Consider the following 14,376-nt stretch of genomic DNA (forward strand, 5'->3'; position numbering starts at 1 on the left):
CTGCTGCTTGCTGCTGGTGTGGAATGAGGACACCATCCCTTGGGTTTTAGTTCTTTTCTCTCTTCTCCTTTCCTTTCTCTATCTGCTCTCCTCCAGTGGAAAACAGTGAGGATTGTCACCTGCCCAGCCCAGCTGCCCCCACAAGGCCCAGGTCTATGTCCCGTTGCCTTCCTCTGCATGCTTTGCCCATTGGGAAGGACGTATGAGTGAACACTTTGCCCACAATTGCTCAGCACGGAAGTTCTGGGCTGCCAGTGACCCCAGTAAGCCCTTTGGGACACCAAAGAATCTTCCACTGCCAAGTCCAACCCCCTCCTTGCAGACCTTCTTTCCCTGTGCACCTTAGTGATGACCGTGAGATCAGGCGAGGGTGGGGACAGCCCCTGCATGGATGGAACAGAAAATCTCATCAGTCCCAGGGGGCCCACCTGGTGTCCAGAGTCATCGCCAGGATCAGCCCCTCTGCAACATGTCCTTCCTCCCCCTCCTTGACCCACAACAAATCCCTTTTATTTCAGCCAAAAAGTATCCACCCAGCTCCTTCCTCCTCCTCCAGTTTGAATGGAGTCATGGGCCTGGGTTCCTAGGGACCCACAACAGGTAGACGATGAGGGTAACCAACACAGGCAAGACTCAGCTGGGTTTCTGAGAGGAAAGAAAAAAGAGTAGGGAGGGGAATGGGGCTGGGAAAGGAGGACCACAGACAGAGCTCAGGACTCAGGTCACCTGCCCACACTACGCTCTCCACCTCTCATCCAAGGCCACAGGCAGCTCGAGCTGCGCAGATTCCATGGTTTTCAGGCCACGCCACTTAGGAGCACACGTACCTCTTTTTCTTCTCCCCTGTTGGCTTCCCAACTCCAGTCCCAAGTATGTGGCTGTCCATCCACAGGCTCTGTGTCAGGCCACCTCTCGGCCACCTGACCTGCTCTGTCTCCTGTTGACCTCGTGTGCCGCGAGGTCACCTTGTGTGTCTGTGTATGTAGTTGGCACCACTAACTCCAGAGTCCAGGAGCGCATCTCTGCCCTGCCCACTGCCCCACGTACCCCTAGAAGAGCCTTATGAGTCTGGGAAGGAGAAAGGGGCTGGAGGAGTGTCTAGACTGTCAGAATCCCAGCACTATTCATTTCTACATTCCTCCTTCAAGGGGGAGCTCTTGGATGGAAACCATGGCACCTGGCTTCTTGTGAGCTCCCTTGCTGCAGGTGGCAGTAAATCCAGGTCTTAAGGAAGGGGGCTGACACCCCCACAAATCTCTCTGATGCCCATTGTTTTTTGAGAACCGGGGAAAGAGCAGGGTTATCGAACTCTACTCCAGATCTCAGAGAGAAGCTCAAAGTAAGTTTTCCTTATTTGTCATGGTCCAAGTCACCTGAAGCCATACAGTTTGGAGACATTCTAAGGCAGCTGAAGCGATCTGGGCTTTACCTGTATATCTGAGACCTCCCTTTAGGTGTGAACACCCAGGGAAGATGCGCCCCCACCCAGGACATGGGCTGAGCTACCCGGACCCGAGGCTCATCCCTATGAAGATTCAGGGGAGATCAGTGGAGGGAGAGGAGCTAACAGCCTTCCTGGGCACTGTGACAAATGGAGTTCATCACAATTTCCTCCCAGCCCTTAAATTAAGGGTTATTCTTAAGGCAAAAAGCCCTTGAAGATGCCGACACCCTTTCAGTATTGAGGTGTTCCCGTAAACAGTGACAAAGCCTACTTTTCCTTCCATTTCTTTCTGAGAAGCTCCAGGCACAGAGGAAAGTCGTAACTCAGCACCTAAGGCAGGCCTAGAGCACCTACTGGTTTCCGTGGTAGCTTGCCATTTGATTTTAACATCCAGATCTCTTTTTTGTGGGGGGGCCAGCTCAGCCCACCCTGAGGGCAGGGCTAAGGCAGCCTGTGGTGCTGGGGATCAAACCGCGGTCCCCTGTGCCTGCCTAAGCTTGCCTACCCAGGCGCTTTAGACCGCTGAGCTATCTCACCGGCCCCTTAACATCCAGATCATAAGGGCAAGGGAGATACACACATCTCCGGCTGGGAGGGAATAAGGAACTGGCCTCGGGCTCCTGCTGAGAGCAGCCCCTGGTGGCCTCCACGGGCACAGCCTTCTAGTTATTTTTCTCTTATTCTTCCTCTTTTCTGATATTTTTGGAGGAAATGGTAGTTACTCTGGAAAACCAAATTGTCATGGGGTAGGTGAGATGGTTTTGAGAGCTAAGCACCAATGCAGACGAGATTCCAGGGCAACTCTGGGCCTGTTTACAACAGAGGAAGCTAGTAAGTCGGGCCCATGTCTGCCCTCTACGAGGAGCACCTTGGCGGCCCCGTGATGAGAACAATAGGCACAGAATCCTGGGTCTCGGGCTGGCCTAGCCTGAGCTCACTCTGTGCCACCCTGGCTGTCCACGGAATTAGGTCACATCCTGCCATCCCTGGGATGGAGTCCTGGTATGTTCCCAGGGCCATGCAGGCATCCTTGCGTTCCTTGTGCAGGCAACGCCAAGCCCAGCTCTGGGGTCGCATGTCCTTTGTGTTGTGTTGTCCTCCCATGACCTGGCGTCTGCCATCCAGCAGCTGAGCAGGCGGGCTCACAAGCAAGTCCTCCAACCTGATTCACTCTGGTCGATGGCTGCCTTTGGCCTGGCCCTCATGCTGCAGGCCCACAGACCTTGGGCTGCTCCTCCAGTACCACATGTCTGTTGTCTGCTGGGTGTCCATGTATGTTCACGTGCATGTGTGTTCCCTTTCGGCCTAGGGCTCAGGACCCTGGAGCAGGGGCTGTAGCATAAACGGGTAGGACTTGGGGATGGAATTCTACTCTTCCTGGGGAGGAAAGTAAGGGAGAGCGTCAGGCACACCTCCCCTGAGAGCCGAGAGCAGCTGGGGTTAGGAGAACATTCCAGGGCTTTGCCTTTGCTTGCCCCGATCCTGAAAACCTCAGCTAAGATCCGCAGGGAGGCATCTGAGCCTCCTGGAGCACCTCATAAGTACACCTTGGATGTGTCACCTGCCTGGGGACCAGGAGAGCATTTCCTGTCCATAGCACAACCCACATTGCTGTCTTCAGAGGCCGCAGGCCCTTGGCCACTGCTAAGGATATGAACAGACCCTCGGGACACAAAAAAGGGTGTTTAGGGATCACTGAAGGTGGCTCACTTTTTCCTGGGTGGGAAAATCTCAAGAGAGCAAAAGATCCTGGCCCAGTCCAGAGCATGATTTCATGATGTCACTTGGGGTGGAGGGTGTGGCTCTCTGGACACCCCACCCCTTGCCCCCTAGGTGCCATCTGGCTGCCTGGGGCCTCTTGGCAGCACCCAGCCTGGGCTCCTGCTCGTGAGCAAAGCTGGGCACCAGAGGGTGCAGCCCCACCTAAAGCCCCGCGCGCGCCGGCCCCTCCAGAGGCGGCCCCTCTCTCCCAAAGGCCCTGGGGCTTCCGCCTTCTGTCGCTCATTGACTCTGCCATCAGCCCTGGCTGCTTCTCCTCTCCTGTTTTCCGCCCCATTTGGCTTCTGCGTTTTGTTCTTTCGCTGTGGCTGCTGCTGTTTGGAAACCACGCATAAGCTGAAGACTTTTTTTGTTGTTGTTCTGTATTTTTCTTCCTACCTTCCCCCGCCCCCCCCCCAAAGCCCGAAAGTGAGCAAGGTCGTAGAACTTCCCTAGAAAAGTTCACTCGCAGCGTGGTAAGTGCAGCTGGTTTTCTTCCCTCAACGTTTCTTTTGGTCTGGTTTTGGTTTTTCAACTTCTTCTGTCCTGTTTTGGTTGCCGTCTTTTGGGGGGCGGGAGGGGTTCCGGTGCTTTCCACCTCCACTCACTCCTTTTCTTTCGCAAGCCCTTCTGCAGCTTCTCTCCTGGGGGTGGATTCGCAAAAGAGCAAGCAGCTCCCTCTGCAGAAGGTGCACAGCAGCCTGCCCAGCCTCATCGCAGGCCTGTGCTCTGGGTCAGAGCTTTGGGGAGCGAGCCCCCATGCCCTGGGCTGCGCGGGGCGTGTACCTTCTGCAGGCCCCAGGAAGGCCATCCACCGTACCAGGAGATAAACTGGCTCAGAGCCATCGCTCATCTTACCCCCCCTCCCCCAAAAAAGCCCAATTTCCTCTGTGAACTCTTGATGGTCACACTGGTGCAGGGAGCGAGCTAGTGCTGCTGTGTGGGCGGCTTTGGCTGTGGCAGACTGGCGTGCTGCATGGGCTCTGGCGATGTGGTCTAGCTGGCGTGTCAGCGGGTCTGCATGAGCTCCGACAGCCCGCACAATCCCCCTTCAGCTCCCTTTGTACACCGTGAGCAGAGAGGAGGTCAGGCACGGAGTCCCGCAGTGCCCCTGCACTCCCCAGGGGCAAGACCGTGCCGGGCTCCTCAGCCCTAATCTTGACCATGAGTAGAAGCAAGCAGTATGTTTGCTGTCCTCACAAGGAAGGCGCTTTCCTCCAGACACACCCAGCATGGACAGGAAGGACCCAGCATGATGCAGGAGAGGGCCTGTAGGAACAGGTGACAGCAGCCATGTAGCACCTTCCCTGGTGTGCACCGTGGAGATTCTGCACTGCGCTGGTGTATAGAATACTCTAGACCTATTTCCTGGCTCCGTCTGCACTCTGTGAAATTCAAGCATAGGTCTTGGGACACAGAAATACTTCACTCAGCTTGTTCACTGACAAAAAAAAAAAAAAAAAAAGCCACTGAGTTCCTAGGGCGCTGTCTGTCCTGTTGTCGTCCAGCCAGAGGGAACCAGGAAGGCAGACAGAAAGTAGGGGTCTTGCGCAGGGAAGTGGCCATATTTCTTTTTCTAAAGAGTCCCATTTGCCTTATTTGCCCATCTCTATTGCAGAGGAAAGTCCTTATAAAATATGCTGGCTGTGTGATTATTATCCTTATTCACACTTTTGACATAATTCTATGAAACTTAAGTTGAAAGCAACCTATTCATCCGCCTGTCATTGCTAGATGTGTTTGAACTGCATTTCAACATTACAGATTCGCTAGCTGTAGACACCACAAGAACTCTCGCCGACAGCAGTTAAAATATGGGTGCTCGCATCTTCTCTTCTTGGGTCTCTTCTCTCTGTGGTCTTTCCTCACAAGAAATGAGAGCAGGCCAAACACCAAGCCCACTGGGTCTTGGTCACATGGCTGGCTTACCAAGGCCATGCGGTATCACGTGATGAGACGGTGCCACAGACAGCGGGAGACAAGGCTCTGGGGCTCCCTCTGGCCCACGATGGTCCCACAGAGAATGGCGCAGCACCTCTGCCTTTTGGAGGTGGGGAACATGTATGAGTCCAGACATGCTGAGAGTGTGTCAGGAGGGCAGCCTGGCCTCTCAGGTATGGGCTGGAGAGAAAAGCAAGCTTCTCCATGTAGGAAAGCAGAATTCAGTCCACGCTGTTCAGGCCCTCTGGTGTACTATGTGGGGTAAGAGCGTGAAAGAGAAATGCTGGCATGGGGACCAGATTCACAAACATCTTCAGGCTGCTTTTCGTGAGAAATGGGTATCAGGAAAGGCAAGAGTGGCGAAGCTCTGAGGAGCATCTATTGATGTCCTTTGATCACGAGGGAGCAGCATCGGCTCAGCAGCTCTTCAAGGCCTGTTAGCAAAACAGAGCAGGGAAGCAGCAGTCTGCCTCCAGGGATCTCAGGCGCGCACACACACACACACACACACACACACACACACACACGGGAGAACTCGCAGGGATGCTGTCGGTGTGGGCTGAAGGAGAAGAACAGCCCAGGCTCCTGAGACCCCAGGCACAGATGTGACGGAAGGCCCACAGCTTACGAGTTCCATTGCTAAGTGCCCCGCGGCTTTTTATGAACAGGAGACTATACTGCGGCTACTTCCAGGCCTTTGGGACCCATGCTTGTCCTTGGACTCCTGGCGTAACACTACAGTCCTATGGGTGTGACTGAGTTTGGGGACATGGTCCATGGGGACAGGACAGTGTCAGCTCTCTTCCTATTCAAGACTGGAACACAAGAATTTGGTCTCAATAGCCTAGTGGTCTAATTAAACATAAAACCAACCAACCAATACACAATGCACTTTGATATTTATTTTCTGATCTGTAGATATCTAGTATTCAATTTTCTAAAAGATTTACCCAAATGTTTCCCTTACCACACACTACAAACGGTCATGCTACATAAAGGTCAGCCAGGCACGGTGGCACATGTCTGTGATCCTAGCCCTCCAAGAGGCTGAGGCAGGAAGTTGGCCAGATTAGGCAATTTATCAATTTAGCAAGACCTTATCTTATAATGCTTACAGGGTTGGGTTGAACCTGTGCTAAGACCCGGGATTCATTTCTATGAAACCTAAGTTGAAGGCAACCTATTCATCTGCCTGTCAGAGCTAGATGTGTTTGAACTACATTTAAACATTACAGATTCGCTAGCTGTAGACACCACAAGAACTCTCGTCGACAGCAGTTAAAATACGGGTGCTTGCATATTCTCTTCTTGGGTCTCCTTCAAAGGGAGGGGTCTCCAGCGTCCACTTTAATGTCAGTGGAGAGATGGGTAAGAAGACCACCTGAATCCCAGAGTTAATAATGGACACGTGAGAGGGTGCAGGTAGACTGCTCATGGCTCAAGAACATGTGGCCAACTGTCACTTAGGACTAACCAGTGGCAGAGCATGTGGGTTCAAGTGCCCCGTCAGCTCAGGCCTTGTCTTGTGCAAACAGAATCTGAATCCAGAATTTCTTCCACAAAGCACATCAGCACCCCCTCCTTTCTTGGCAAAGGAGGAAAATATGGAGAGAGCCCAACTGTCCTTCCGAGTCTCAGGGTGCGCCCTGACATGGAAGGATCATCTAGTTAAAGCCACAGGTGTCACTGTTGCATCAGATCCTAAGAACAACTTAAGTGTCTCCTGGAAACTTCTAGAACCATGCTACCTTGAGTTTAGGAGGGGTCTGGCCCTCCCTAGTAATGTCAGTGCTTCCAGGGGAAGGTTCATTCTAGGCCCCTAGCACATGAGAGTGCCAAGAAAATGTCTGGGGGTCTGTACTAATCACATGTGTTTTGGAAGAATGGAAATTGTGCGGCTGGCCTAAAACCCTGCTTATGTGATGGGGAAAGCCCAGGGTCAGAACCAGACACACTTGAAAGTCCAGACAAGTTGCCAGCAGTCTGGGGAGGACTTTTATTCACAACAGCACACAGGACTCCCTCTGGAGGGTCCAGGCCCCAGGAGCCCCAGCGACAAAGCCAAGTGCAGGCAGGATTTCACCCCTGCCTCAGCCCTTGTCTGCCTGGATACCGAAACAACCCACACACTGTATGTAGTTTTTTCCTTTTCTGCGGAGCCCCAGTTTCACAAAGTGTCACAACACACACAGCGTCTTGAGAGGGTCCCAGATAGTACCTGCGGCCAAAGGAATCTATTCTAGAAAAGGCAGGTGTACAAGAACTAGTCACCCAAGGTGGAACCTACCCAGGGCCTGAAGAGAGAGGGCAAATGCAGGACTGCCCAGAGAACAGCTCCCCGGGCGCGTGTGCCAGCGAATGGCAGCAAGGAGGAAAGATCCCTGCACCCCAAGGCGGGCACAATGGGCTGTTTGCTCAGCTAGACAAAGGTGGCCTGTGGCCAGCCTGAACACACCTGGTCTTTCTCAAAAACCATTAAATTGTCAAATGTCAGTTAAGAAGCAGCCCGAGTGCCAGTGGGTAGTATGAAATGCTTCACTGGCTGTTTTAACAGCTTTGTTTGTGTGCAGGGTCACGTGGCATGGATACCATAGGTGCCACCACAATGGCTATAGTCAGGGCAGGCTGGACCCCTTCGTGAGCACAAGCCATTCTCACCTTGTCTTGCTCACTAGAGAGCTTCCTTTCATAGACAGTGGCTGTAAACTACGAAAGCCACAGCAGGAGACAGCCGGCTAGTTACGATGGCCTGTCGCTGCGTCAGCTTCCATCTCGTCTTCGGGTTCTCTGCTGGGAGGCCCTGGGCATCCTTAACCAGGGACAGGGAGGGACTTCCTGTGGCTCAGTGCCAACCAGCCCGCCAGTCTCTGCCGTCTTCCTGGTTCTGTGGTGTGCAGTTGACAGTGGGGGCGCAAGGTGGCCAGAACTGAAAGGCCCGCCACCGCTGGTCTGTCCTCGATGGGCTCGTTCCCCAGGGTTGACCACGGCCCAACCCGGGAGGAGAGGAAGCAAAGGGCTCTCAGCCAACCCATGGCTGCCGCAGCGTGACCTTCACTTTGTGGACAGTGGCTGAAGCCATCTGGTGAGAGCCCTGACTTGGGAAAAGCCGAAGGCCCCTGCCCAGGTAACAGTGGCAGCAGCTCCCTGAACACCCCTGCCGGGATGCTCAGTGGAAGAAGCCCCAGTTTCACCCTGGAGAGCTTGGTGGGCTCTAGCTTTGGGCCCCAAAGATGGGAAACAGAGTTGGTTCCACTGAGCAAGCACCAGGGACATCGAGATTCGGCATTTCCCTCTGCTGACAGCAGCGGGGCCCCGTGCTGAGGGAGCCTCGACCAGCGGCGTCTCTGCCACAGGCTTTTCTGTCACGCCTGCCAAGGAATGCAACGGGGAAAGTCAGATGGAGAGGAGGCCCTGGGAGCCAGCTGTCGCCCCCTCTCTCCCCCTCCCTCCCAGCCCACAGCTACTAGTAGGTGGACAGCTCCCCACTTCCACGCAGTTCTGCGGAAGGAAACCCCAGCTCTAGTCCTGTGCTGCCAGGAAATGGGAAGCTGAGGCTTCCGGGCAGGAGAGAGGGCTCATGCCACCAGGGCGACCACCGGGGACGAAGCAGCTCCTTCCCAGGGGGGTCTCCCCCTCTTCCTCCTCTGTACTTCAGCGGGGAACAGCCAACAAACCCTGGTGAATGGGCCTTTAAATCCTCTTGGCTTCGCAGAGCCCCACAGGACTTTGACCTCCACTGAAACAGTGTATTCAAGCCTCTAGCAAGGGATAGTTGGCTAAATGTTTTTACACAGAGTTGGTTTTTATGGCGCTCAGTCCCAGTGGGACCTCTAATGCCAGCCTGTCCCATTTATCTAGCTATAGTGAACCTTTACTCCTGGTTGGAAGCAAAGGTGACCTTCCACGGTCACATTTTGGAGGAAAAGCATGAGAAGCTGCCCCTCCTGAGTGGCGAGGATCTCCCCTGGGACTCTGCACTGCCGCACCGCGCCCCTGCAGAGGTTTCCGCTTCCAGCCTCAGCTGTGTGGCCGCAGGCAGACAACTACCTCTCTCTGAGAGCTACTATTTTCCGCTGCATAATGACGCGGACTAGATCATCCTTGTCGTCCCTTCCGGCTGGGGAGTGTTTTGTGGGTTTATGCTTCTTTCTACCCTAAGACTTCTGAATTGTAGGGTTCATTTACCATGTTAGAGAGGAGCTGTCTTCCCGTGCAGTCAGCTCCCTGAGTCAGGGGTGCCCGCTGGCCTGTGAGGCTGACAGGTGCGCTGTGAGAGGGACGGAGCTGGGAGCACTGGCAGGAGAACGGAGGCCAGGCTCCCCTCCCCAGGGCCCACTCAGTTGTCCTGGGAGCAGCTGGGGGCAGGTGGGTGATACTGCCCACTCAGCCTGGCCAGCTCTGCAGCCCTGGCCCTTCTGGTTGGGGTGCATAGCTCTGTGGCACAGAGCAGATTGTCAAGGTCAGCTGGCAGGAGGAGGTTCCAACATTGCTGCCGTCGTATCTCACTACATATCGTGGGGTCTCGGGAGCCCTAGGAGCATGGGAAGGAATGAAACATGGGCCCAGCATGGGGCTATGTCGTCTGCAGGGACCCTGGGCCAGCTGGTCCCTCTCCTCTCTTAGGGAGGGGAAGAGGTTATGTAAGACTGCGCTGTCCTGGTCCTGTCCTGGTCAGGCGAAGCCTAGTCTCCTCGAGTCCGGGCTTTCTCTCTAAAGCTTGGCTCCGTATGAGGTTGGGAAAAGCATATTTGCTACTACGACTGTGTAGCTGGGAAGTGAAAACATAAATGTCTATTCATCGTCAGCCAAATCTAAGAGGCCAGATCAGCCCGGCTGGCGGGATGCGGCACGGCTTCCACGACAGTGATCCCTCATGGCAGGGCTCGCAGGGGTTGCGGTTCTGACTCTTCCACAAGGGGAGAGTTCGGTTGTCATTTGGGGAACCTTGTCATCTCTCTTGGAAGGAGAAACCCCGCATGTTTCAGCTGATGGTTCAACCTGTCAGCAGAAAGCAACAGAAGCTGCTCTCCGCACCCACAGAGCCCACTCAGAGAACCACGCCGCCAGCCTGACCCTCCTTGCCAGCTCTCCCTCGCTCCCCCCAGCCCTCCCCAGACCCCAACGTGCCGAGCAGCCAAGTGCAAATCAAGCTCCTCCGAGGCAGAAAGGCACAGCTGTGTGTTTACAGCCACTGATTCAGATCCAAACCGTATATCCTGCCAGTCTCCCGGCAAGGCAGGCTGGGAGCAAACCGTGTGCGTCTGTGCCAGGCAGGGATCTATTTTGGGAGGTGACCTGCAGCCCTTTGCCATCCTGTGGGCTCCTCCCCACCCCCACTCAGGCAAGACATCTTAGAAGGAGCTGTCACTGCAAAAGTGGTTGGAAGGGCTGTGGGACTGCAAGCTGCTCCCTGTCGCTTGTGCAGTCAGATTCTGGCAGCTGTCCCCACGCAATCACAAGAGAATGGCGTGGGCTCCCAGCTGCTCACTGAGAGAGAGGGCACGGTGAATCCTGCACTGTGTGCAGGGCAGGCTGCTCGGGAGACAGCACTGCACCTCTGCAGAGGACGAGGCTACTGTGGTCCTGCCAGCGCAGCAGGGCATCCCTGAGAGCGATACCATGCAGGTGTCTGCCAGGCTTTGCAGCCACAGGTCCTAGCCATGAGACAACACGGATGTCACAGTCCAGGAGAAGGGCCACCTCCCCTGTCATCCCAACTGGAGAGTGAAAGAGAACTTGGTCAAAGGGCTGGAAGGCAGGGAAGTGAGACCCCTGTGGAAGGCCCCCGAAGCAGCCCCGGGGATCCCCTCACAGAGCAACTAGTGAGCCTCCTGGCTCGGTGGAGTTAGGAAAGTGCAGCCTTTGGGGAGGAGGGTGTGACATGAGCGAGCGCATGTGGAAACAGCCTGTGTGACATTGCTCCAAAATAGAACAGCTAAATGGAACACCGCGGGCGGGCGGGCAGGTGGCGAGAAGAGCTGAGAGCAGGGGCTGCGGTTCTGTGACATTGGGCAGCTGCCCGAGAGGAGCAGCGTGTGGTGGGGAGGCTGCCTCAGCTCCCTCCTGGACTGGGCAGGCTGAGCGGTGAGGAGCCACTTGTGCTTAGGCAGGGCAGAGACCCTTCCACACCCCGTAATCATAGTCAAGTGCTTTCAGCCTAAGCAGCAGCACCATGGTCCCAGTAGGCCTGGGCCTTGCTGGAGTGGATTTGGCAGGGGTTCTCTCCAGGCCTAGGAGAAGTGGGCAGCTCCATACCCTGCCCCAGAGAATATTTCTTGTGCCCTGTCATTAGCACAACAAGATTGAAAAGAAGGTCCACTCCTGCCCCTCATCTGCCTCACTACATCCACTGCCCGCTGTGTTGGCCTTGCTCAGGTGAAGTGAGTGTTCTCACGGCTCTCAATGGCTACGAAGAAGGCAGATTCATCCATCCACGTCAGCCAGAGAGGCAGTCTCTACTAGTCGACCCCAGGGACCCACACCCATGGCCATGACCTGGCCAACATGCCTTTTAGATGACGTGGGTGAAGACACAAACACACCAGCCCCATTCCAAGACCTGTACTTGGGAGATATCACTCATTAGTAGATAGTAGGATTGTATTTGAAAAGTCAGTTGAGACGATGGGTCCAAAACATCTAGATAAAATTTAACCAGATAAAATGTATGTCTAAAAATAATTTAGTTTCACAACTATACATGACATTGGTAGTCTTGGTTGTAATTGTGTTATAGTTGACTATAAGCTTAATATAAGCACCAGCAGGGTGCAGGCACTTTTCTAAGAAGGCAACTTGATTACGAGAGCAAAGTGGAAATGCTCACAGAGAGGAATGTGCGCCCCCTGCTTGGGGTTCCTGCCAGCTGCACTGACTCTTGGTTCCAAGCCTCAGCCTCAGCTCTTCTCCAGGATTTAGTGTGCTGGAGAAAATGCAGAGGAGAAGAACTGGAGTGAGAGAAGGCGCGGTGTCAGCAGAGGCTGGCGTAGGAACGTCCAGCTCCCCAAGCCAGCGGTGTGAGCGCTGACGGCACGTCCTCTAGAGCGAGTGGCCACCTCTGGGCTGCTCCTGAGGGCACAGCTAGGACAGATGGGCAGAGGAAGGCGTGGGCAGGGTCAGTCTGCCGAAGAATATGTGAACAGGAGGGGCTACCCAGCAAGAGAAGCTGCCGCCGCGAGGAGCAAGGCTCCTTGGCTTGGCCTTTAGAGGCTGAGTGGAAGCGTGTCGGGTCCAAATAGGCCGGGACAGCATGGGGGGATTTCTGCCCTGGATTCCACAGTCTCTGCCACTGGCATCTGCTGTGTGAGGTAGCTGTTCAATGCACTACCCATACACACAGCTGCGTCTTACTGCATTTCGTTCAGTGGTTTATAATCGAGTGGTGGATAAGGAGAATGTATGGTAGGGAGGGAGTTGGCTGAAACTGGAAGAGAAGAATCTGAAAGATTCCAGTTAAACTCTGCCTTGAGGGTCAAGAGCCAGAAGACAGGCTGGGAGTGAGGGAAACCATCACAGAGTGGAGTGGCTGCCCTTCCTATGTCAGCCTTCTCTCTCTTTTCTGTCCCCTCCTCTTCCCCACTCCCCCCGCCATTTGTTGCTGCTATAGCTGAGCCCTGGGCAACACTGCTCTCTCCCCCAAAGGCCTGAAAGGAGGTCACGATCTGAGGACATAGGCACCCATTGACACAGGCAGGCTGGGCATAGCCAAGGGTGGTTCTGTCCCTGGGGCATCCTAGCCCTAGCCTGTCATTGTTCCCCATGCTGCTCTGTTGGTAGAAGAAACAATGATAAAACCATTTTGCACTTACCCAGTGCCACTTGATCCCAGGTGAACAAGTGGACACCAGAATCAGCTTGGCCTGCCAGGTGCAGAACGTGTGCCCAGGGCTCAGGCCCAGGAAGAGCAGCCCTCCCTGCCTGCCCTCCTCCTGGCCCTGCCTGGGTGACTCTTCCTCAGCAAGGGAAGGAAGGGCTGTCATGTCACATTCTTGTCAGCCGTCCTGAGATCCAGCCCGACTGCGGATGACACTCCCTCCTAACTCAGACTTCACCGGGGCTGCTTTCAACTCGTAGGGGGATTGTATAATTATGGTGATTACAGCGTATGGCTTTTTTCCTCTCTTCATCTTTCGCTTTCAAATTCATTGAGGCCTCTCATTAAACATGGCGATCCGGGTAGAGTCAGCAGAGTTTTAATAAGACATGTTTTAAAGCCAAAGAAAGCTCAGTCAGAGTTGATGGACTCTCTGTTCTCTCAGACACTCATTTAAAACCCTGTGAGGTGAGGGAAGTGCCAGGGTCTAAGGGGCAGGGGAAAAGGAGGTATAGGCATCATGGGGCACCGCATGTACCCTATGGGTTACAGAACCCCTCTACACTGCGCCCCTGCCCTATCTCTCTTGCATGAGTGCATGGTACTCCTTGCCTCCATACCTAACAGGAACAGAGGGACTGTCGACCAGGCCGGACAGCCTGACTTGGCTATCCTAGCAGATTAAGTGAGGAAATGGCAATGAAGCATCTAATACAAAACTTAACCCAACTTGTAATCTACAGCAAAAACAATAGGTAAATTCTCTTCTGGAGGGTACTGGAAGGTTCCAGAGAATGTCTAATTCTCCATATGTAAAGGACTCACGTGTCAGCGTCTGTGGTGATCCTGAGGCCGTGGTCATATACTTGATGGAGGTCTCCACAGTAATGATACGCCTTCAGACCCCACCATTTCCTAACCCTCAATCACAGGTTGCCTCAATAATTCTTAGGTCTGCAGGACATCATGTAAAGGACCACCAAGAAGGAATCTGGGTCAAGTGGTGGCCAGCAGAGCCCCCAACCTGCCCTTCAGCCCTTGGGGACTATAGAGGTAGCTGCACAGGGAGGTTTACCTCGCTTCTACGGGACTATATTTTTGAGTGTTCCCTGATTGCCAGAGATGGCTGGTGGCCTCCAGATGGTCCTTAGCCTTATCTGTCACTTGTGTCACTCAAGAGAAAGAACCTGAGTTATAACTGAGCTACAGCAACTACCCAGGGTCAAAAGTCAAAGATCTGGCTGCAGTGTTCCCCAGCTGCATTTGCATCCATGCTGGGGTGACCTGCTCGCTTCGCTCCTGACACCAATATCCCTTGAGTACCCACAGAAATGCAGAGAAGCAAACAACAGCACAGACAGGCGGGGATCCCTTCATGTCCACACGGTACTAGTGTGAGACCCTGGCAAAGCCACTGCCA

General features: G+C 54.3%; 1 protein-coding gene across 3 annotated transcripts in view; it reads left to right on the forward strand.

The window, feature by feature from the left end:
• Positions 1 to 14,376, forward strand: part of Rgs6 (regulator of G protein signaling 6) — a 657,652-nt gene that overhangs the window by 630,104 nt on the left and 13,172 nt on the right. For 2 of the 3 annotated variants that reach the window (XM_023703302.1, XM_023703304.1), the window contains exon 17: positions 3,625 to 3,678. The exons of the other annotated variant lie outside the window; for it this stretch is intronic. In XM_023703302.1, the coding sequence (XP_023559070.1) occupies positions 3,625 to 3,678 (54 nt within the window). The remainder of the gene's footprint in view (positions 1 to 3,624; positions 3,679 to 14,376) is intronic. 3 annotated transcript variants of the gene reach the window in all.

Source organism: Octodon degus, unplaced genomic scaffold (assembly GCF_000260255.1).
Source record: "Octodon degus isolate 3935 unplaced genomic scaffold, OctDeg1.0 scaffold00007, whole genome shotgun sequence".
In the NCBI taxonomy this organism is placed as follows: domain Eukaryota; kingdom Metazoa; phylum Chordata; class Mammalia; order Rodentia; family Octodontidae; genus Octodon; species Octodon degus.